This window comes from Aquarana catesbeiana, linkage group LG02 (assembly GCF_042186555.1).
Source record: "Aquarana catesbeiana isolate 2022-GZ linkage group LG02, ASM4218655v1, whole genome shotgun sequence".
NCBI classification, from domain to species: Eukaryota; Metazoa; Chordata; class Amphibia; order Anura; family Ranidae; genus Aquarana; species Aquarana catesbeiana.
Genome location: NC_133325.1, coordinates 341,126,096 through 341,149,541, shown reverse-complemented (window position 1 = coordinate 341,149,541; position 23,446 = coordinate 341,126,096). Strand labels below are relative to the sequence as shown.

Here is a 23,446-nt window from a genome sequence, read left to right as displayed (position 1 = left end):
CTAAAATGTCCTTAGGCCACAACAAAATGGCCACAGACGCTCTATTCCAGAAGTGGTTCTAATGCGTGTATTGACCAGGCTTAACAACAAGGTCACACGCTCCAAGGTAAGCGTCCAATACCTGGGGGGGGGGGAGCACCTGAGTGAGAACACAGCATCTTGTTATTGGATCACCTTCACAGCATTTTCCGAATCGCATGATTTTTATGGAGCACTTTATAGATTGCCATCATTTTGAACTTTGCACAGCATTTTGAAGCCCTTTCACTTTAGCTTATCTTGAGGAGTTTGGATCAATTGCTTTCTATGATCCTATGGACTTTTGTGTTTTAAACATACAGTCATTCATCACGTGACTGTACATTGTCACTTTATTTTATCACAATATTGCATGGTTATTTATTATATAACATTATTATTTACATGTATTGCACTATTATCACTTTAAAATATTTTATAGCATTATATTTCAGTATTCAGGCTCATACTTCTGATAGCGTATATATACACACATTACCCCTGCACGCTGTATGAGACATGTGTAACGCTTGCAGCTGATTCATAAGAGAAAAGAGATATTACTGGATTTAGAGTTAGTGAAGGCTCATAGGACTTTTTTTATGTTTATTTTAGTGAAGTTAAAGTCACAAGCAAAAAGAATGTGTGTGGTTTGGAGGGGAGCCAGTTTTTCGTAAATGGAGAACAGTAAAACGGGATCTACGGGTGGGGGAAGGTATACATTAAAAGCCCAGAGAACCGAGTGGAGTTCCAAGATAATCCAAAGATTATGTACCTGCCACCGGGGTCTGGTGTAACTCTCTCCACTTTACAAAGTAGAGCTTTATTAATAAGGATAGCGACTCCTCTCGCATAAGTGGAGTAGGTAGCATGGAAGGCTTGTCTCACTCAGGATCTAAGCAGGGCCAGTATACGACTTCCCGTGAGATGGGTCTCTTGCAGGAAAAGGATACAGGGTTTGAGTGATGCTAGGAATTTGAATAATAAGGAGCGTTTGAATTTATCGTTAAGGCCTCACATGTTCCAGGAGACTAATTTAATGTCAGGGATAGCCATCTTGGAGTAAAATCAAATAAGTAGTGAAGACCATTGCCAAGACCTTCAGAAGCAACCATATAGAAAATTCCCACAGTAAACAAAAATTTAAATAATAAGGTGTAAAGGTGGTGAGCATAGCTAGACAAACTAGCACATGAGCAGTACTAACCTTGGAATAAAACTCCCTACTACATAGCCAAAACCCCAACATAACTAAGCTAGCAGTTTGATCCCTAAACGGTCATGAACAAAAGGTCTGCTATTCAGACAGAAAACAGGTTTGTGTTTCCAGCAGAGAGGTCTTAGAAGATTGCCTCTAGGTGTCTTGTAGTAGCACTCTTTTGTAGGTGAATGGGCTTCTCTTTGAGGAACTGGAGAGTCACGAGGGGAAAGTGTAACGAACCACCATGATAAATGGATCCCCTCTAATGCACACGTTGAGGATATGTCTAGGCAGAAATAGGACCACAGGCCACAGAAGCAGCCATCCACTGCCTGCAGGAAGTTCAAAACAGCACACACAGTATTTTCCAGCAGCAGGCGTCAGAGCAGAACCAAATTAAGAGGAGCAAAAACAGAACAAAAAACAAAAGATAAGTAGAAAGAGAACACACCGCATCCCAATAGAATAGAATAGAGCAGGACAGGGAATGTCAATGGGCCAGGGAAGAAAATGTTCTGGTTAGGAGCACTGTAGGGATGTGGAGATGAAGGGATGGGCGTTCTATCATTCACCAAGCACTGTGGACATCTCAAGCAGGGAGATCCTCCTTTCGGAGAGTCAGGAGTCAGCTGTCAGCATCTTTAGGCGAATCGAAGAACCTCACCGACCCCCGTAGGGGGAGTCTGAGGCGACTGGGGTATAGCATGCTGTACAGAATTCCTTTCGCACAGAGTTTAGCTTGGATGTTGTTGAACAATTTCAATTTCCTTTTCTTCTGAAGTTCCACAGAGAAGTCCGGAAACAGATGCACCACAGAGTTTTGATAGGAGAGGTCCTGGTGTTTCCTAGCCACACTGAGAATTCTTTCCCTGTCCCTAAAATTGAGGAACTGGACTAAGAAGGGCCTGGGGGGAGTACCTGGAATGCGATGACCCGTTGGCACTCTGTGCGTGTGTTCCACTGCATAGGCGGGGGACAGGTCAGTGAGACCCAGTAGATCTTTAGAGAAGGATTCAGCAAACTCCGCTGCATATTCCCCCTCTGCTCCCCCAGGTAGGCCCAACACCCGTACGTTGTTCCTGCGCTGCCAATTTTCGCTGGATGTGCCAGGACCTGTGGGAGCTGATAACTTGCTTTGTGGGTATAATTTCCCGAAGAAAAAGGCAAGGGAGTGCAGGAATAGCACAGACGTCGGTCCTGCACTACATCTGGCCACGCCCCTGATAGGCACTTATTTTTAATGTTTTATATAGCTATACCTGCAAAAGGGGCCAGCCTGGAGTCATCTAGCAGGACTTTATTTTCTGGCTAAAGTTTCACGTTAAGGCGCTGGTCCCATCTCTGCATGGTCGTAGGTTCGAGGCACACTACTGTTAATGTCAGTCTATTGGGAGATGGTTAAGGAGGAGCTCCAGTCCCCCTCCCAAAAATTTAAGTTAGCAGCTACAAATACTGTAGTTGCTGACTTTTAATAAGGACACTTATCTGTCCAGGGATCCAGCACTGTCCCCACCCCCAAGCTGATTCTTCAATTGGCTTCGGGTCCAGACGCCAGCATCTTAAGTAAGAGAAATCGATTTCCCACTGCACATGTGCAAGCTGTCCCGCAGTCTCCTGGGGTCAGTGATGTGTCCCAGATGGCTGCGGAAAAAGGAGGGGGATTGAACTTCCGCTTGGATCGCCATGGTGATACGACCAGAAATGGGAGCAAGTACTTGTCAAAACCAGGTTCCCGCTCTTCCCAGCCAAAAAGTGGTGTCACGGAATGTCCCACACTCCGCTTGAGTGCTTCCGTCAGTATACCGCTTCCTAAGTTCTGGAACACGAGCCCAATGGATCTGGCTATAGGAACCCCCAAGAACTAGACAACACCAGTCTTGGAGTACATCAGAACTAACTTTTTATTTGAGATCTCACAGACATTTATACAGCAGGGATGACTCAAAGCTAACCTAATTAACATGAGCTAATTTACTACAAAATGTACCCAGACCAGATGACAGACTTGTGGGCACCGAGCTTCACACATTAATATAAACACAATAGCTGGAGCTAATTACAATTAACAATACAAACAACAATCTACCCCCTCCTCAGCCTAGACCATTCGTCTCATAGCCAGCGCTGGTGGCTAATGCGATCAGCTCTCTTAATTAACAAACACAGGTTGATGACATCAGCATCTCCTCACAGGATGTGTCCCAACAGAATGAATCAGTCCTATCAGCAGGGGGCTGCTGGAGGAATCCCCCCTCCCTCTTCAGGGACACAAATCTACAGTAAGGAGTCCCCATACAATATATACATATATACACGACTGAGTCCGATTAGTACAGTTCAGCCTGGATTTCTTATTCACCTCACAAAGAGTATTGTTCCATTGAAAATCCAGGGCCCATAATCAAAAGGCAACAGGCTTGCATACAGTCCTCTCCAACAGCCTCTGTTCTGGCTAGGTCTGTCACAAGTGGCAACTGTTTAAGTGGAGGGGGGAGGGTGCAAACAAGCAGAACTTCCTCTTTTGGGTGAAGTTCTGCTTTTAAGAGGAAGTAAACTCAGCGCCTCAAATGTTCCTTCTTAAAGGGGTTTTAAACCTTTGTGTTTTTTCACCTTAATGCATTCTAAAACTGCTGGCAGTCACCGGCCCCCCAGTCCCCCTGTTTTACTTACCTGAGCCTTGGAATTCATTCGGCGGTAATGCGCTGTCCCTCTCTCCACGGGGTCCCGTCTCTAGATTGGATAGATAGCAGCGCAGCCATTGGCTCCAGCTGCTGTCAATCAAATTCAATGACGCAAGCGCCAGGGGGGCGGGGCAGAGTCCGGCATTCATGTCTATGGATGCAAATGCTGGACTCAGGAGCACGCCCGCAAGGTAACCCCTCTGGAGAGCACTTCACCTAGGGGGTTATCTGATGTGGGGAGGAGCCGCAGGGGGACCCCTGAAGTCCAGGATCGGGGCCACTCTGTGCAAAACGAGCTGCACAGTGGAGGCAAGTATGACATGTTTGTTATTTAACCCCTTCCCGCCGACCGAACGCATATATGCGTCCTCGGCTTTCCGGGGTTATACCGGGATGATGCCCGCAGCTGCAGGCATCATCCCGGTACCGTTGTTTTCAGCGGGCGATCGGCTACCCGAATATAACAACCGATGCGGCTAAAAGCCGCTCGGTTGTTATACCGGAGGAGCGGGAGGGGACATCCCCCCCCTCCCGCCGCCTCCCGCCGCTGTTACCGGGCCTCCCATGCGATCGGGAGGCCCGGTGTCCGGTCCGCTGCCTTCGGCGGCTGGGGGCGGACTGGAACGAAGCTGCGAGCGGCTTCGTTCCAGCCTTCTTCTTGTAAATGCGGAAGCGACGTCATGACGTCACTTCCCGTTTACTCGGCTGCCAATGGCGCCGAATTTAAAAAAGTACACAGTATTCAGAATCGCCGTTTTCGGCGATCTGAATACTTTGAAGTGTAAAGGAGGGATGGGGGGGTCTTTTAGACCCCCCATCCCTCCATAAAGAGTACCTGTCACCACATATTACTGTCACAAGGGATGTTTACATTGCTTGTGACAGCAATAAAAGTAAAAAAAAAAAAAAAAAAATTTAAACACAATTTATAAAGTACAAAAATAAATAAATTAAATAAAAAAAAAAAAAAAAAAATTTTTTAAAGTGCCCCTGTCCCCGCGAGCTCGCGCAGCGAAGAAAACGCATATGGAAGTCGCGCCCGCATATGTAAACGGTGTTCAAACCACACATGTGAGGTATCGCCGCGATCGTCAGAGCGAGAGCAATAATTCTAGCACTAGACCTCCTCTGTAGCTCAAACCTGGTAACCGTAACATTTTTTTAAAGCGTCGCCTATGGAAATTCAAAGGTACCGTAGTTCGTCGCCATTCCACGAGTGCGTGCAATTATAAAGGGTGACATGTTTGGTATCTATTTACTCGGCGTAACATCATCTTTCACATTATACAAAAAAATTGGGGTAACTTTACTGTTTGGATTTTTTAAAATTCATGAAAGTGTCACTTTTCCAAAAATTTGCGTTTAAAACACCGCTGCACAAATACCGTGTGATAAAAAATATTGCAACAATCGTCATTTTATTCTCTAGATTCTTTGCTAAAAAAATATATATAATGTTTGGGGGTTCTAAGTAATTTTCTAGCAAAAAATATGGATTTTAACTTGTAAACACCAAATTTCAAAAATAGGCTTAGTCATGAAAGGGTTAATAAAAAAGAAGCTTTACAATCACTTTAATAAATCCAGTCTGACAAAGCTTTCCATAACATTCTGCATATTTCTTCCCCCCTAAGGATGTTTATTACTTTTTTCCAGTTGATTTGTAATTCCTACTTCCTGGATGCAGCCAGCACCATCTTAGCTAATGGCTTCTTGGCAACTTCAGACTGTAGGCTTAGTGTGGCCAAGTGCGGGGTGTACCAAGATGGCCATGACAGAACAGAATGTCACGTCCGTTACGAAATCTGACGGGTCACCTAATCTGTCGGAACACCAGCTGTAACCTCACACATGCTCAGTAATGTAGCCAAGCCTTGTTTTCATTCCCAATTAGTACAGCAATAATGTCCCACATATTTAAGCATAGAGAGGGGAGTAAGCTTTGCAACACATATTTATTGATCGTTTAATATGTTTTTGACGCAATCTACATGATAAAGCTGATCTCCTGTGTGTGTTAGAATATTATTCCAAATTCATAATTCGGCACTTAAAGTGTTATATTATATTCATGACAAGCTTGCAAAACAGATTTGGTTTTATGATTAGTCATAATAAATATAGTATGTGTGAATGACCTTGATCAAATGTTCAGTAAAATAGATCCTCCTCTAAAGCTGAGTATTGCTAGAGGTATCTGGTGTATGTAGTTAGTTTGATAATGACATATAAGGTATCTGGTATAGAGTGTCAAGGGAGGTCCAAAATATACCAGTATTTATGTAGTTAGAGGAATAATACATATGTGTTTATATCCTGTTAAGTTAGTTCAGTGTAGTCTCAGTCAAATTAATAAGTATTAGTATATAGTTACTTAATGTAGTTAAAGTTGCTAATATGTGTTCATATTAGTAGATGATTGGTTACATGACATTACATGATCAGCACATTACTACAAGTGTTACACATGGGATTGTCAATCCAACTCCATATATGATTCTCCGAGTTAGTATCTCCTTCTGTATAGCATATTGCTGAAGTTAGCAGAAATGAATGTGTACCATACAAGGTTCTAGGTTTTTGTGAGGTTAAGACGTTCACATGTAACATATAAAGCCAACACTTCGATATTGAAGGGCAGACAGACACACACACCCACTAGGGAAGATGACACAGACATATTCACACAAAGACACTTTGACAAGTTGGAACAGCTGAATTCTCCCAGAAGTCTGAGAACGTCATTTCCTGTTTCTTTTTGGTTACACGAGACAGCATGGAGACAGAAGGCAGCAGCCATGAAGCACACATGCTTTTATAAGCTTATTACAGCTTTATAATTATTTATTCTATTTCACTGATCTGAACTATTAGACTTTTTACATTGTATTTATGATGCTAACTGTGTGACAATAAACTCACACTTTGTTTTAAGTCAGTCTGACGATCAATGCTGTTCATCCAGAAAAGCCCTTGAGATACATGAATATTAGGTATTTATAATATTCTTCAGTGTGACATGCAAAGTGCTGATGTTTACACTATCACTTCGCAAGTCGCATGGGGTGTTTCAGGAACTTGTGAATAGCACTGTAATCTTGTGGCATCTTGGAGCAGTGCTGCAGACAGCAGATGCATATAAATGAATGGACCGACGGCACAATAAGCGTGCTGTGAATCAGGGAGAAATATGCGCATGCGCTGGTGATGTCATGAAAATTAAAAAGGGCGGATTACAAGCAAACGGAGCAGGTTAGAATTGATTCATACAGAGCAATTTGTACAGTGCTTATTACTGATTTAAATGGGGAAAAGTTATCTGGGTGAGTTTACAATCACTTTAAGAGCCATCTTGCACCCCTCCACAGTAATGATACACCGAGAAGGGGGAAAGCGGACATCTTGTTACACCCAAAGGAGTTTTGCATCTCACACTTATTTTTAACAGGAAACGGCGCTTATAAGGTGAAATACAGTATATAGAGATCCGATGAACTGTTTAGATGTTGAATTTTAAAAGCAGCGGCAAACCTGCTGATTTCTCTCTGTATCGTTACTGTGGAGGAGTGCGGAGTGTAGCAAGATGGAGGCGACGGAACGTCACTTCCGTTACACATTATGACGGGTCGCATAATCTGACGGAACACTGACTTACTGCGGCCGAGTGCAGGGTGTACCAAGATGGGCGTCTGGACGTTTAACCCCTGACGGAGACACGGAAGGTCACTTTCGTTACCGAATGTGACGGCTCCCAGGTATTGGATTAGGCATGGGGAGCATTCGCGCGAGTACAAGTATTCACGCAAATGCTCAGTACCGATGCTAGTATCAGGACAACCCTAGTCTGTAGCCAGTGATTTAGGTTAATGAAATAAACCTGTAAACTGTAGGAGTAATGGGGGAATTGTTTACAGCCTGTGACGTGTGGACTGGGTGGCACCGTTTGATGGAGTAGGTCGGTATTCTGTCATACAGAACACACCGAGCAGGCACCGCCAGTGTCCAGCCTACAAGCGAAGAGAATAACATATCTCTAGAGTAGTGTTTTCTCGTAGTCCGTCTCCTCTCAGGATAGGTAGCAGTGATGCCCGTCCTTTATTTATCAATGAGTAGCGCGCTGTCACTAAGCAGCCTTTATACCTACAGAATGAGTTGTGTCCTTCCCTGACAGGAGAGCCCGTACTCACCATACACTTCTCTCAGCACATGGGGGGCGGAAGTCAAGCCTTCACTTCCGCTTCCGGGGTACGCAGTGCTGTGTTATCTGCCTGGAGGAGGACTACATATGTTGGATGAGGCAGGAGCTCAGTGTAATGTGGTCTCTCTCCGTTCAGGTAATACGTTTGTACACAGAACATTGCGGCTATGTAACCTCTGCTCCTGTAATGGGTTCACGCCTCTAGCAGCAGCTTAGTTATTGCAGTGTGTACCATGGGATATGGCTTCCTCAACCTGTATTCTGATATTTTTTTGCAGCAGGTGTTCACCATATAATCTGCACTGACCAGTATATAGCTGGTATATTTACACACGTCCTAAAAATCAGTTTTTCTTTTTTTTTTTTTTATCATGTGAATACATTTTCAGGTAAACGTGACACAATCCCATGAATGGTACATTCATACAGGTAATAAGCACAGCCTGCCATTTTCCAGCAGCAAGTATCTGTGGAATGCTGCATCTGGAATGACAGGTGTGTGAATAGCCATACAATTCAATGACAGGCTGATAGAGGCTTGAGACTGCTCACCAGAATGTGTCCAGCCAAGCTGCAAGTAATTGCTGGCTGTCAAATAGCTGCAATCACCCTGTCATTGCATTGTGTGGGCTGAGCAGCTATTCATACACACACACCCCTGTCATTTCAGATGCAGCAATCTGCAGACACCTATCACTGGAAGTGGCATTCACCAGTGGGAATGTAGTGTAAAGGATGGGTTTAACTTTTATTTAAAAACTCCATCATCCATAGGTTCCCTGACCCCTGTGCAAGCAGCATAGACTTGTTTCCTACTACCTGGCCCTCCACCAGGCAATGTTTACATCTGATGTGTTCTATTGAGGTATGCTATAAGCATTTTGCTTTTGCAGCCCATATGTTTGTGTTTGATTATATGGGGTTGATTTACTAAATATACTGTGCACTGAGCTTAGTAAGTCTAGGTTCACACTGCTGTGGGATGGAAACCATGCAAGTTCAGTAGAACTCACACGATTTCATACCCGCATGTCAGTCTGACTTCGGGGGCAATTTCAGAGACATCTGTGCAGGTGTCTGCACAGATGTGTATTGAAATCGCATCCAAAGTCGCCAAAAGTAGTACAGAAACTACTTTTGGGAATCTGTGCGGCGCTGTCCAACAGCATGGCTTTTGCTGTAGGATGCGACTAAGAAAATGTCAGGAAAGACCCACTAGAACAGCTGAACTTTATTTGGGGTTAATCAGAGGCACTTGAAATGATGACAGGTGTGTACTGACTCCTATTTAACATGAGTTTGAATTATGATTGCTTAAAGTGGAGTTCCACCCATATAAAAGTCAGCAGCTACAAAAAGTGAAGCTGCTGACTTTAATTAATTGGACACTTACCTGTCCCAGGGTCCAGCGTTGCAGGCGAAAGAAGCCCCGCTCCTCTCCCCCTCCTCTCTGCAGCGCCGGCATTGTCCCCGTGGGCGGTCACAGTGCGCATTGCACACTGCGACTGGCCGGGCAATCGTCTGGGACCTGTGACGTGTCCCAGATGATTGCCGAGAGGAAGGGGGGAAAGGTGAACTTCCTTCTGGCGCTGCGGTGCCCCAGGAGGAAGTGGGAGCTGGATCCCTCTAGAAAGAGGGTATCCACACCCCCCCCCCCCCCAAAAAAAAAAATGACATGCCAGATGTGGCATGTCAGGGGGTCACCTGCACTTAAAGCGGAAGTTCCATTTTTGGGTGGAACTCTGCTTTAACGCTAAAAACAGCTACATCCCTACTTATAAGAGGGTGTGCACACTTATGCAACCATATTACTTTATTTTTATTTTTTTTACTTCCCTCCACCTAAAAGAATTCAGTTTGTTGTTCAACTGAGTTGTACAGTTTATAGGTCACATTAAAGGTGGAAAAAGTTCTGAAATTATTTATCTTTGTCTCATTTTTTTACATCACATAAACCTGCCATTTTAACAGGGGTGTGTAGACTTTTTATATCCACTGTATGTTAAAACACCAATCCATATGTTCAAGTTCAGAAAATTCCTTTTCTTTGCACCCTGTGAGCCCCATTTCCCACTTTGCTTGAAGTTGGCGACCCCCCCACATACCACCTCCCCTAGATATTCCATATTGACACATCTGTACTTCTTAGTAGGTTTCTGAGGCACATTTTGGAAATTTGGGGAAATCCACAGTGCTGGCTTATACCAATAGCTAGTAATTACAACAGTTCTTTTTTTCTTCTCTTTTTTTGTGGGATGTACTTATCTTTACTGAGTGGAACTTCAGTCAAAAAAATTAAGTCCTGATAGATCACTTCAGGCTGACCCTTTTTGCAGGTATAGCTGCTTTATGAAAAACATTAAAACGAAATATCTATACTGTTTAAAATCCAGTAATATAATGTCTCACCCTGCTCTGCAAATGCTCAGCAGTGCTCTTTTTTTTTTTTTTTTTTTTTGGCACTGTGCCGAAAATGAGAGCCATTAGCGGCTAATCAGCTAATAGCCTAAAGATTTACTGCTGCTCGAGGGCTCCGGGCTTCAGCAAAATGGCAGCCTCCAGCAAGAAGAAACAGGAGCAACACTCATTTTGGTAGCATAGTTATTAATGTGGAATGTATGTTCCTTGCTAAAGAACATTGTTTTTTATCAAGTTGTTATGGGTAAAGTTCCGCATTATAAGCATAGAAGAAACTTTCATAGGCTGTAATGAGGAGATCATGCGGTATGCATGAATAGTGGATATGTGTGTCAGAAGAAAGTTTACTTCCCTGAGGATCTGATTATGATTTCTAATGATCAGATTCCCTTCACCTTTTATTCTTTATTTTTACTTAATCGGCTTTACTAGCTGGCCCCATTTGTGCAGCAACTATGTTTCTGCAGAGAAACTGAGGAGCTGAGCTGAAGCTATGCTTTTATTTTCCAGTTTCATGGTTTCAGGGTCTTAGTTTTTTTTAATTTTTTTTTTATAACATGTCTACCCACAAGAAAAATTTTAGTCGAAGCTATCATGCTGGTATGTAATACCCAGGAAATTTGTGTTATTTTACATGTGTTCCCTTCTTTTCTAGGCATTGGTTTTTGGATCTCAATAACAGAGGTACCATGAGTTTTCTCCTACCAAAACTGACCACGAAGAAAGATGTGGATCAGGCAATTAAAACCACAGCGGAGGTGGTCTTAGTTCTCCGATTTGGAAGAGATGATGATTTTGTCTGCTTACAGCTTGATGACATAGTAGGTTTCTGTGGTTTTTAATAGAATATTAGTGACAGCTACATTTTATATTGTTTCTGTACTTTAGTTTTGAATGCTTGCTGTGTAATATGAACAATTGCTGTACTATAGGATGTGAAGTGGCATTAAAGGATACGTTAACCTTTCATGTTACATCTGTATTCAGGGTGTAACATGTTATTGTTGCAGCAGCCCCCCCCCCCCCCACCATTGGGCGATCTTCTGCCCGCACCCGCTGTAAAAAAAAAAAAAAACATGGCTGTGTGGGCCTCAACCCACCCAGCCGCATCATTCATTCACAGAACCTTTGCAGCTGTCGGCTTGTAGATCTCAGTGAGCTACCAGAGTGCTGTAAGTAGTTCATTGATGCTTCCTGTCATGCAGTAACTGCCTGCCTATACGAGGCATGGGCAGACAGCTACATTGACAGTCTTCAGGAGCCTTGAATTGCACCCGTGATCTGCTGGTGCATGCTTTACAGGCTCTTAAAAAAAAAAAAAATAATAATAATAAATGCACATTATTTTACCTGCAAAAATATGTGCATTCATTCTTTTTTTTTACAAGAGTGAACTTATCTGTTAAACCAAAATTTAATATATTGCAGCTCATCAATCATCAGATGTGGTGGATGCATTGTTTTTCTTATTTTTAGGCTTATTCCTCTGTTTAGCATTCGATTAGAGAAGACATGGGAGGTTGAAAATGTGTGTGTATATAGCGTTATTGTGTGCAATAAACTTTTTTTCTGTCTTATTAGCTTTCAAAGACATCACATGATCTAAGTAAAATGGCAACTATTTACCTTGTTGATGTGGATAATGTGCCTGTCTATCGCCACTACTTTGATATCAGTTATATCCCGTCTACTGTCTTTTTCTTTAATGGACAACACATGAAAGTGGACTATGGGTAAGGTTTTTTTGCTATTTATTAATTTAATCAAGACTTAGTGCTTACTCATTGGTTGTTCTAAAGCGCTGTCTGGCCATAAGGCAATATCAGACAGGTGGTTTTAGACATGTAAAGTGTTTTCTAAAGGCAAGACTCTTTTGTTTTTTTGTTTTTTCAAGGTTTCAATAGACAGCTGTTCTGGGCAGCACAGTGATTTAGTGGTTAGCACTTCTGCCTTGCAGCACTGTTGACAAGACACTGCCTGTATGGGGTTTGCATGCTCTACCTGGGCTTGCTTGGATTTCCTCCCATACTAGGTGCATCAGTTTCCTCCCATAGTCAAAAGACATGCTGGTAGGTTAATTGACTTCTGTCTAAATTGGCTTGTGTGTGTTTTTATATGTACATCTCAAAAAATTTGAATATCATCAAAAATTTAATTTATTTCAGTAATTCAATTCAAAAAGTGAAACTCATATATTCAATAGATTCATTACGCAAAGAGTGATATATATATATATATATATATATATATATATATATATATAAATTATACAGTGGGGACGGAAAGTATTCAGACCCCCTTAAATTTTTCACTCTTTGTTATATTGCAGCCATTTGCTAAAATCATTTAAGTTCATTTTTTTCCTCATTAATGTACACACAGCACCCCAGAGTGACAGAAAAACACGGAATTGTTGACATTTTTGCAGATTTATTAAAAAAAAAACTGAAATATCACATGGTCCTAAGTATTCAGACCCTTTGCTGTGACACTCATATATTTAACTCAGGTGCTGTCCATTTCTTCTGATCATCCTTGAGATGGTTCTACACCTTCATTTGAGTCCAGTTGTGTTTGATTATACTGATTGGACTTGATTAGGATAGCCACACACCTGTCTATATAAGACCTTACAGCTCACAGTGCATGTCAGAGCAAATGAGAATCATGAGGTCAAAGGAACTGCCCGAAGAGCTCAGAGACAGAATTGTGGCAAGGCACAGATCTGGCCAAGGTTACCAAAAAAATTTCTGCTGCACTTAAGGTTCCTAAGAGCACAGTGGCCTCCATAATCCTTAAATGGAAGACGTTTGGGACGACCAGAACTCTTCCTAGAGCTGGCCGTCCGGCCAAACTGAGCTATCGGGGGAGAAGAGCCTTGATAAGAGAGGTAAAGAAGAACCCAAAGATCACTGTGGCTGAGCTCCAGAGATGCAGTCGGGAGATGGGAGAAAGTTGTAGAAAGTCAACCATCACTGCAGCCCTCCACCAGTCAGGGCTTTATGGCAGAGTGGCCCGATGGAAGCCTCTCCTCAGTGCAAGACACATGAAAGCCCGCATGGAGTTTGCTAAAAAAACACCTGAAGGACTCCAAGATGGTGAGAAATAAGATTCTTTGGTCTGATGAGACCAAGATGGAACTTTTTGGCCTTAATTCTAAGCAGTATGTGTGGAGAAAACCAGGCACTGCTTATCACCTGTCCAATACAGTCCCAACAGTGAAGCATGGTGGTGGCAGCATCATGCTGTGGGGGTGTTTTTCAGCTGCAGGGACAGGACTACTGATTGCAATTGAGGGAAAGATGAATGCGGCCAAGTACAGGGATATCCTGTATGAAAACCTCCAGAGTGCTCAGGACCTCAGACTGGGCCAAAGGTTTACCTTCCAACAAGACAATGACCCTAAGCACACAGCTAAAATAACGAAGGAGTGGCTTCACAACAACTCCGTGACTGTTCTTGAATGGCCCAGCCAGAGCCCTGACTTAAACCCAATTGAGCATCTCTGGAGAGACCTAAAAATGGCTGTCCACCAACGTTTACCATCCAACCTGACAGAACTGGAGAGGATCTGCAAGGAGGAATGGCAGAGGATCCCCAAATCCAGGTGTGAAAAACTTGTTGCATCTTTCCCAAAAAGACTCATGGCTGTATTAGATCAAAAGGGTGCTTCTACTAAATACTGAGCAAACGGTCTGAATACTTAGGACCATGTGATATCTCAGTTTTTCTTTTTTAATAAATCTGCAAAAATGTCAACAATTCTGTGTTTTTCTGTCAATATGGGGTGCTGTGTGTACAGTAATGGGGAAAAAAATGATTTTAGCAAATGGCTGCGATATAACAAAGAGTGAAAAATTTAAGGGGGTCTGAATACTTTCCGTCCCCACTGTATAGATAAAAAATTAATGGCAGATTTATTTACTAAAGGCAAATCCATTTTGCACTACAAGTGCACTTGGAAGTGGAGTCGCTGTAGATCTGAGGGGGACATGCAAGGAAAATAAAAAAACTGAATTTTTGCTTGCACATGATTGGATGATTTTCCCCTCATTTCGATCTTCCCCCTTAGGCTCGATTCACACCTATGCATGTTGCTTTTTAGCGTTTTTGGAGGTTTTTTTTTCATGCTTGGCACGTTTTTGAGCAGCGTTTTTGCGGCGTTTTTGCCGCGTTTTTGCCGCGATTTGCGTTTTTGTTTTTTTTTTTCATTTTTTTTACAGTCTTAAAAAAAAATTACAAAAAAAAAAAAAAACGGCAAAAACGCTGCAAAAACGGTGCACTTGCGTTTTTGATGCTTGTCCATTGAAATCCATTACATGCAAAACGCTGCTTTTTGCATGAAAAAAAGTCCCCGACCCTTTCCAAAAACGCAGAGATACAAAAAAGCATTGATGTGAACATGTTCCATAGGAACCCATGTTAAAAAATTCCCAAGCATTTCTGCAAAATGCAAAATGCATCAAAAAACGCGCTAGTGTGAATGGAGCCTTAGATCTACAGCAACTGCACTTCCAAGTGAAGTTGGAGTGCAAAATGGACTTGCCTTTAGTAAATCAACCCCATGGTGTCGCATTCTAATTAACTGAAAGGTTTCCTGAGCCTTTAAATCAGGGGTGCCCAACCTTTTGAGGACGCGGGCCACAATGAGCGGAGCGGCCAGATGACAGGTCCATGTCCACTCTGCTTATGCAGATCAGACACGGGCACAGCTCACTCTACTCTGAGCCCTCCGATCTGATCTGCCCAAACAGGAGGAGACGAATCCCCTTCTGTTTTTTTAAGTGGATCGGATTGGAGATAGGTGGGTATAAACGGACACAAGTCTGTTTACATCTGCTGCTCTATAGGTGTGAATGGAGGGTCCGATTGGGTCCACCTCAAAAACAGACAGGGGGACTCGATCGGAGCGATCGTGTGAAAGGGGCCTAAAGCTGCTTTCACACTGATGCACTGCTGTTTACCTGTACCTCAGTCTTCACCTCTTCCTCAGAATTCCTGCAGGTATTGCTGGCTACTTCTGTCCCCCAGGTGGGTATGGCTGGTGGCTGCTGATGGCTGTCCTCCAGGGCTGGTATTGCTGGCAGGTATTGCTGGCTGGCTCCTGACCCACCATCCCCGAGCATCAGTGTGATAGGAGCCGGCGCTAAAGGAAGCATGTGGCTGCATTAGAGAGTAGAGCTGATGCTTCCTGTATAGCTCTTGTCACATGCGGAGTACATGTGGTATCACTCAGCCTGTGACAGGAGCCGCCGCTATACAGGAAGCATGAGCTCTGCTTCCTCTAGCGCTGGCTCCGTTCTTCCCACTGAAGCTCGGGAATGGCAGGTTGGGAACCCGAGATCTAGGCTTGCCGACCCGCCATCCCAGAACAGGAGGTGGCAGCCCAGCGGTTGGGCATCCCTGCTTTAAATGGTCTGGTTCAGTTGGTTACACAATCATGGGGAAGACTGCTGACTTGACAGTTGTTTAGAAGACAGTCAATGACACCCTCCACAAGGAGGGTAAGTCACAAAAGGTCATTGCTAAAGATGCTGGCTGTTCACAGAGTGCTGTATCCAAGCATATTAATGGAGAGTTGAGTGGAAGGAAAAAGTGTGGGAGTAAAAGGTGCACAAGCAACAGGGATAACTGCAGCCTTGAGAGGATTGTGAAACAAAGACCATTCAAGAATTTGGGGGAGATTCACAAGGAGTGGACTACGGCTGGCGTCAGTGCTTTAAGAGCCACCACCCCAGATGTATCCAGGACATGGGTTACAACTGTCTCATTCCTTGTGTCAAGCCACTCCTGAACCAGAGACGTCAGAAGTGTCTTAACTTGGCTAAGGAGAAAAAGGACTGGACTGTTGCTCAGTGGTCTGAAGTCCTCTTTTCGGATGAAAGTAAATTTTGCATTCTATTTGGAAATCAAGGTCCCAGAATCTGGAGGAAGAGTGAAGAGGCACAGAATCCAAGTTGCATGAGGTCCAGTGTGAAGTTTTCACAGTCATTGATGATTTGGGGAGCCATGTCATCATCTGGTGTTGGTCCACTGTGTTTTATCAAGTCCAAAGTCAGCACAGCCCTCTACCAGGAAATTCTAGAGAACTTCACGCTTCCCTCTGCTGACCAGTTTTATGGAGATGCTGATTTCATTTTCCAGCAGGACTTGGCACCTGCCCACACTGCCAAAAGTACCATTACCTGATTTAATGATTATGGTATCACTGTGCATGATTGGCCAGCAAACGCGCCTGACCTAAACCCCATAGAGAATCTGTGGGGTATTGTCCAGAGGAAGATGAGTGACACCAGAACCAATGATGCAGAACAGCTGAAGGCCGCTATCAAAGCAACCTGGGGTTCCGTAACACCTCAGCAGTGCCACAGGCTGATCGCCTCCATGCCACACTGCATTCATGCAAAAGGCACCCCGACCAAGTATTGAGTGCATACTAATACTGTACATGGACATACTTTTCAGTAAGCCAACATTTCTGTATTTTTTTTTTTAATTTTTATTTATTGGTCTTATGTACTCTAATTTTCTGAGATACTGAATTTTGGGTTTTCACTAGCTGTAAGCCGAATCTATATGAGTTTCACTTTTTAGATTGAATTACTGAAATAAATGATCTTTTTGATGATATTCAATTTTTTGAGATGCACGTGTGTGTGTGTGTGTGTGTGTGTGTGTGTGTGTGTGTGTGTGTGTGTGTATACATACACACACATATATACCCTGTTTCCCCCAAAATAAGACCTAGCGTGATTGTCGGTGATGGCTGCAATATAAGGCCTACCCCCCAAATAAGCCCTACCCGGTTTCCCCAAAAATAAGCCCTACCCTGAAAATAAGACCTACAAGGACTTTAACTAGGGCTTATTAGGGGGGTAGGGCTTATATTGCAGCCATCACCGACAATCACGCTAGGTCTTATTTTCGGGGAAACAGGGTATATATATATATATATATATATATATATATATATATATATATATATATATATATATATATATATATATATATATATATATATATATATATATATATATATATATATATATATATATAAACACAGTGCTGTGAAAAAGTATTTGTCCCCTTCCTAATTTTTTATTTTTTTTTGCATATTTCTCACACTTAAATGATTCAGATCATCAAACAAATATTATTATTACACAAAGATAGCCCGAGTAAATATAAAGTGCAGTTTTTAAATGATGGTTTCATTTATTAAGGCAAAAAAGCTAAAGTCCAAACCTGCCTGGCTTTATGTGAAAAAGTAACTGCTCCTAAACCTAATAACTAACCTAATCGCCGTCTCCGTTCCTCCCAAGACCTCCTGCTCTCTAGCTCCCTTATCACCTCCTCCCATATCCGCCTCCAGGACTTCTCCCCAGCCTCTCCCATACTCTGGAATTCCCTACCCCAATCTGTCAGACTGTCTCCAAATTTATCCACCTTTAGGCGATCTCTGAAAACTTTCCTCTTCAGAGAAGCCTATCCTGCCTCCATCTAACAACTGCACTGTTTTCTCCATTAGCTCATCCCCCATAGCTGTTACCCTCTTGTATAACTTGACCCTCCCTTCTAGATTGTAAGCTCTAATGAGCAGGGCCCTCTGATTCCTCCTGTATTGAAATTGTACTGTCTGCCCTCATGTTGTAAAGCGCTGTGTAAACTGTCGGCGCTATATAAATCCTGTATAATAATAATAATAACTGGTTGTGCCACCCTTGGAGGCAACAACTGCTATCAAGCGTTTGCGATAACGGGCAATGAGTTTTTCACATTGCTGTGGAGCAATTTTGGCTCACTCTTTACAGAAATGTTTTAATTCAGCCACATTGGAGGGTTTTCTAGCATGAATGGCCTGTGTCAGGTCATGATACAGCATCTCAATTGGATTTAAGTCCAGGCATTGACTAAGCCACTCCAAAACCTACATTTTGCTTTGTTTGAACCATTTGGAGGTGGACTTGCTGTTGTGTTTCGGATCATTGTCCTGCTGCATAACCCAAGTGCACTTGAGGTCACGAACTGATGGCCGGACATTCTCCTTTTCTGGTAGAGCTCAGAAATCATGGTTCCATCAATAATGGTAAGTAGTCCAGATCCTGAGGCTGCAAAGCAGCCCCAGACCATCACGCTACCACTACCATGTCTAACTGTTGGTATGATGCTCTTGTTATGAAATGCTGTATTAGTTCTATGCCAGATGTAACGGGATGCACACATTCCAAGTAAAATTTTTGTCTCATCAGTCCACAGAATATTTGCAGTCCACAGAATATTTGCCTAAAAGTCTTGGGGATAATCAAGATGTTTTTTGGTAAATGTGAGAAGAGCCTTTGTGTTCTTTTTGGTCAGCAGCGGCTTTGGCCTTGGAACTCTCTCATGGATGCCATTTTTGCCCAGTCTCTTTCTTATTGTTGAATCATGAACACTGATCTTGCCTGAGGCAAGTAAGGCCTGCAGTTCTTTAGATGTTGTTCTGGGTTCTTTTATGACCTCCTGGATGAGTTGTCGTCATGCTCTTGGAGTGATTTTTGTAGGTCAGCCACTCCTGGGAAGGTTCACCACTGTTCCAAGTTATCTCCATTTGTGGATAATGGCTCCCCCCGTGGTACACTGGAGTTCCAAAGCTTTGAAGCCCTTCCTAGACTGATACATGTACATTCTTTGTTTCTAATCTGTTCTTGAATTTTTTAGATTGTGGTATGATGTGTGCCTTTTTGTGATCTGTTAGCGTGCTTCACTTTGTCAGACAGCTTCTATTTATGCGATTTCTTGATTCAACAGGTCTGGCCAGTAATCAGGCCAGGGTGCAAAGTGAAATTTAACTCAGATTTCCAAAAAATACAATATTTACAAAAACGTGAGGTGTACTCACTTTTGTGAGAATATATATATATTCTCACAAAAGTGAGTACACCTCACGTTTTTGTAAATATTGTATTATATCTTTTCATGTGACAACACTGAGGGAATTACACTTTGCAACAATGTAAAATAGTGAGTGTACAGCTTGTATAACAGTGTAAATTTTCTGTTTCCTCAAAATAACTCTGAAACCATGTCTTGTGGTCTGATGAGACCAAGATAAACTTATTTGGTTCAGATGGTGTCAAGCATGTATGGCGGCAAGAAGGTGAGGAGTACAAAGACAAGTGTGTCCTGCCTACAGTCAAGTATGGTGGTGGGATTGTCATGTTCTGAGGCTGCATGAATGCTGCCAGCACTGGGGAGCTACAGTTCATTGAGGGAACTATGAATGGCAACATGTACTGTAACATACTGAAGCAGAGCATGACCCCCTCCCTTTGGAGACTGGGCTGCAGGGCAGTATTACAACATGATAACGACCCAAAACACACCTCCAAGACAACCACTGCCTTGCTAAAGTAGCTGAGGGTAAAGTTGATGGACTGGCCAAACATGTCTCCAGACCTAAACCCTATTGAGCTTCTGTGGGGCATCCTCAAATGGAAGGTGGAGGAGTGCTCTAACATCCACCAGGTCAGTGATGTCGTCATGGAGGAGTGGAAGAGGACTTCAGTGGCAACCTGTGAAGCTCTGGTGAACTCCATGCCCAAGAGGGTTAAGGCAGTGCTGGAAAATAATGGTGGCCACACAAAATATTGACACTTTGGACCCAATTCGGACATTTTCACTTATGGGTGTACTCACTTTTGTTGCCAGTGGTTTAGACGTCATTGGCTGTGTGTTGAGTTATTTTGAGCGGATAGCAAATTTACACTGTTTATACAAGCTGTATACTCCTTACTTTACATTGTAGCAAAGTGTATTTTTTTCAGTGTTGTCACATAAAAAGATATGATAAAATATGTACAAAAATGTGAGGGGTGTACTCACTTTTGTGAGATTGTATGTATGTATATATATATTTTGTGTGTGTATGTATGTTTGTGGGTAGTGCTCAGGCGTAGTGCTCAGGCGTAGTGCATTTCAAGTGACCACAACAGGAACGTTATGTTTCGGGGCTTGACTGCCCAGTTTTATTTAAAAGGAAGAAATGGTTCAACAAAATAAAAAGTTGCCCTAGCAGGGGTTTCCACCATACGTTCAAACCTGAAAATACATAATAATCAGCCTCCTGGCTCACTCTTGCAGTTCCACTGCTCAGGCTTCAATCTCAGACCTTTTAATTGGTCCCTCAGACTGGTTGACAGTACCTACTGTGCTCACATGCATTCCATGCACCTCTGTCATGCATCCTTTGCATATCACTTGTAGCATCCTATTGTACGGGACACGCTCCCTAACCTGGGCAGGGATCCTCCTGTCTTCTGGATAGAGCCCTAAATCATGGCCAGGTCCTTTACTATAAGGGATGTGCACACACACACACACCCTGCTGGTCTCCGAACACAGAATCAAAGGCTTCTTCCCTCCCAAAACTCTTTGAAGCCTCCAAACTCTAGACCCTGGATCTAGGAATTACAGAACCTTAAGAAAGTTGTGAAATCAACTTTCCCCGCTCAGACACTCTAAAGCCCCTCACTTCGCATTTGTGAGAACCCTGTGTCATTTTTTTGCTGTTTTTACATGATGGCAGGGCCTTGCACTGTCACATACCCCACCCCCAGGAGTCTTTTGCTTCGGCCCATTTGTGACTCTCCCCACATTCCCACTTGCCTCTAAAGGGGAACCTAATTCTGTGGGCCGTAATGTCACATCCACCTTTATTACTTCCTTCCTTTTTTTTTTATTTTGCAGGTCGACTATTACAAGCACTTTTTCCCAAAGGTTGTAGGGAGCCCACTTCTGAAACTACGCCTGATAAGGAATCACACCTATCACTTGTATCAGCTTCAATCACCACAGTCTGTCTTTCAGGGTTGCCAACCCTATTTGTGGTTACTCTCGGCAATTAAACCCTCCGAGATCAGCAACACCTCATTTTGTTTATCCTTAAAGTTTTATTTATTTTTTTTATATTTTGGATAGAGTAAGAGGGTTATAAATCCTTGTCAGTTTATTTTTTGCCATCTTTGTTCATTGGGGATATCTACCTTCATTTGCTGTCCCATAACAAAAACAGGAAGTAAGAGGGAATCTTTGAGATTAGGGGACCTCCAGTTCACAGAACTAATGTCACCATTGGAAAACTTCTCTTCTATTACCATTCTGGAGAAAATCCAAAATTTGTGATTTCCCTCTACTTTCGCATTCAGTGATAATGGTAAACAGGACAAATGGGGTGAATCTCCCTAACAGGGACACAGACTGCAATAAAAAATGACAGATGTTCTGACCCCTCTCCACAACAAAAAAGAAAAGCTTTCCCTTTAGTTATACTTTAACAGTAATTTTCAGCCAAGTATTACACATCTCATTGTCCTTGGCATCAACACTCCCTTCTCCAGTGTTTGTTCGGCAGTGTCTCTGTGAACCCTGTGTCATTTTAACCTATATTTACATGGCTACAGGGTCTTGCACTGTAGCAATATATGTGAAATAGGACCTTTAGAATGTAAGCTTCTTGAGGGCAGGCACTGGGAATGTACAGCAATGCGTAAATTCCTGTAATAAAGAAGTAAATATTTGTACTGGTGACCAATGACCTAGAGACACTGTGGGGAAATGCAAAATTTTTGAGTTGTCATCAGGATAGGAGGTGAAGATACCTGTACCGGTGACAATTGCCTAGCAGGAGAATTCCCCACATTTTAGGAGCTTTTCTCTAACTTCCCATTTTGTTTCCAGGACAGGAAGTGAAGGTATATTTCCCAAATGGTACACAGATGGCAAGAAATAACAGAATGGGGGATTTAATGCTTCTCAAATCTATTGAAAACTAAAAGATTTTGGTTGTATATATACATTTTGAGGCGCATGCGAGTTTTACCAAACATTCACTACTTGTGAATCAATCACTCTCATTTAGAACACGTACCTAGAAGATTTATCTGCAGTATATGTTAGGTTCACTGTTTTAACCAGTTCCCGCCCAGCCTATAGCGGATTGATGTCTGACTGGTACTCTTCCTTCCGGGTGGATGTCACATGATGTCCTCATGGTCACGCCGCTTGTGCTGTTTTGTCTCCAGGTCAGAAAGTGAAGGAAAATCTCTTCAATGGGGCACAGATGGCATAACAAAAACTATCAAAAATGGACTTTAGAGAGTGTCCTTGTCACAGCAGTGTTGAGGGTGTTTATATACTTAGTGTTCCAGTTTTTGTCTGATGTAGGCAAAATGTAGAATCCAGGAGCAACAGAATTTCAGGGACTTCAGTCTTTGATGGAGGCTTACAAAATTTAGAGAGCTAAACCGATGGTGGAAAAACAATCCATTGAGCCTGCCCTTTATCAAAATTTTTTATTTTTTTAAGGATAGACCTATATTTATCCAAAGCATGTTTAAATTTACTTACTATTGAGTGACTACCTCTGCTGGACGACTGTTCCAAGTATTCACCACATGTTCAGTCTAATAAGAATTTCTAATGTTACTTTCCTCTGACTTGTTTTATGTCATGTCCCTGTGTTCTTGATCTCCATTTTTATTTATTTGCAGATCCCCAGACCATACAAAGTTTGTGGGAAGTTTCAAGACAAAACAAGACTTTATTGATCTTATTGAAGTGATCTATAGGGGAGCAATGCGTGGAAAGCTGATTGTGCGGAGTCCTATTGACCCGAGGAATATTCCGAAATATGATCTTCTCTATCAAGGAGTTTAAAGTGGTTTCCACTCTTAGAAAATTGATTTCCTTTGTTACAAATATGTTCAAAAAGAGAGAATCCCTGCTACAAAACATCTAACAGAAATGGTTTTCCAATACAGTATTCTAAAAATTCTTTTCCCACTTTTCATAAGTACATATCAGTTAAACAGATTGCTAATCTAAAGTGTTTTTTTGTCTCTAAATACGTTTGCAATTGTTTTATTTATGAAAATAAAGTATTTTCTAAATTTA

General features: G+C 42.5%; 2 protein-coding genes across 2 annotated transcripts in view; one reads left to right on the top strand and one right to left on the bottom strand.

Moving 5' to 3' along the window:
* Positions 1-8,236, bottom strand: part of TRMT10C (tRNA methyltransferase 10C, mitochondrial RNase P subunit) — a 22,501-nt gene extending 14,265 nt beyond the window's left edge. The window contains exon 1 of the mRNA XM_073614940.1: positions 8,088-8,236. The gene's annotated coding sequence lies outside the window, so the exon portion shown is untranslated. The remainder of the gene's footprint in view (positions 1-8,087) is intronic.
* On the top strand, positions 8,086-23,446 carry TXNL4B (thioredoxin like 4B). Its single transcript, XM_073614941.1, has 4 exons — positions 8,086-8,234; positions 11,172-11,337; positions 12,098-12,249; positions 23,044-23,446. The coding sequence occupies exons 2-4, from the start codon at positions 11,206-11,208 to the stop codon at positions 23,207-23,209; spliced, it is 450 nt and encodes a 149-aa protein (XP_073471042.1). The 5' UTR covers positions 8,086-8,234; positions 11,172-11,205; the 3' UTR covers positions 23,210-23,446.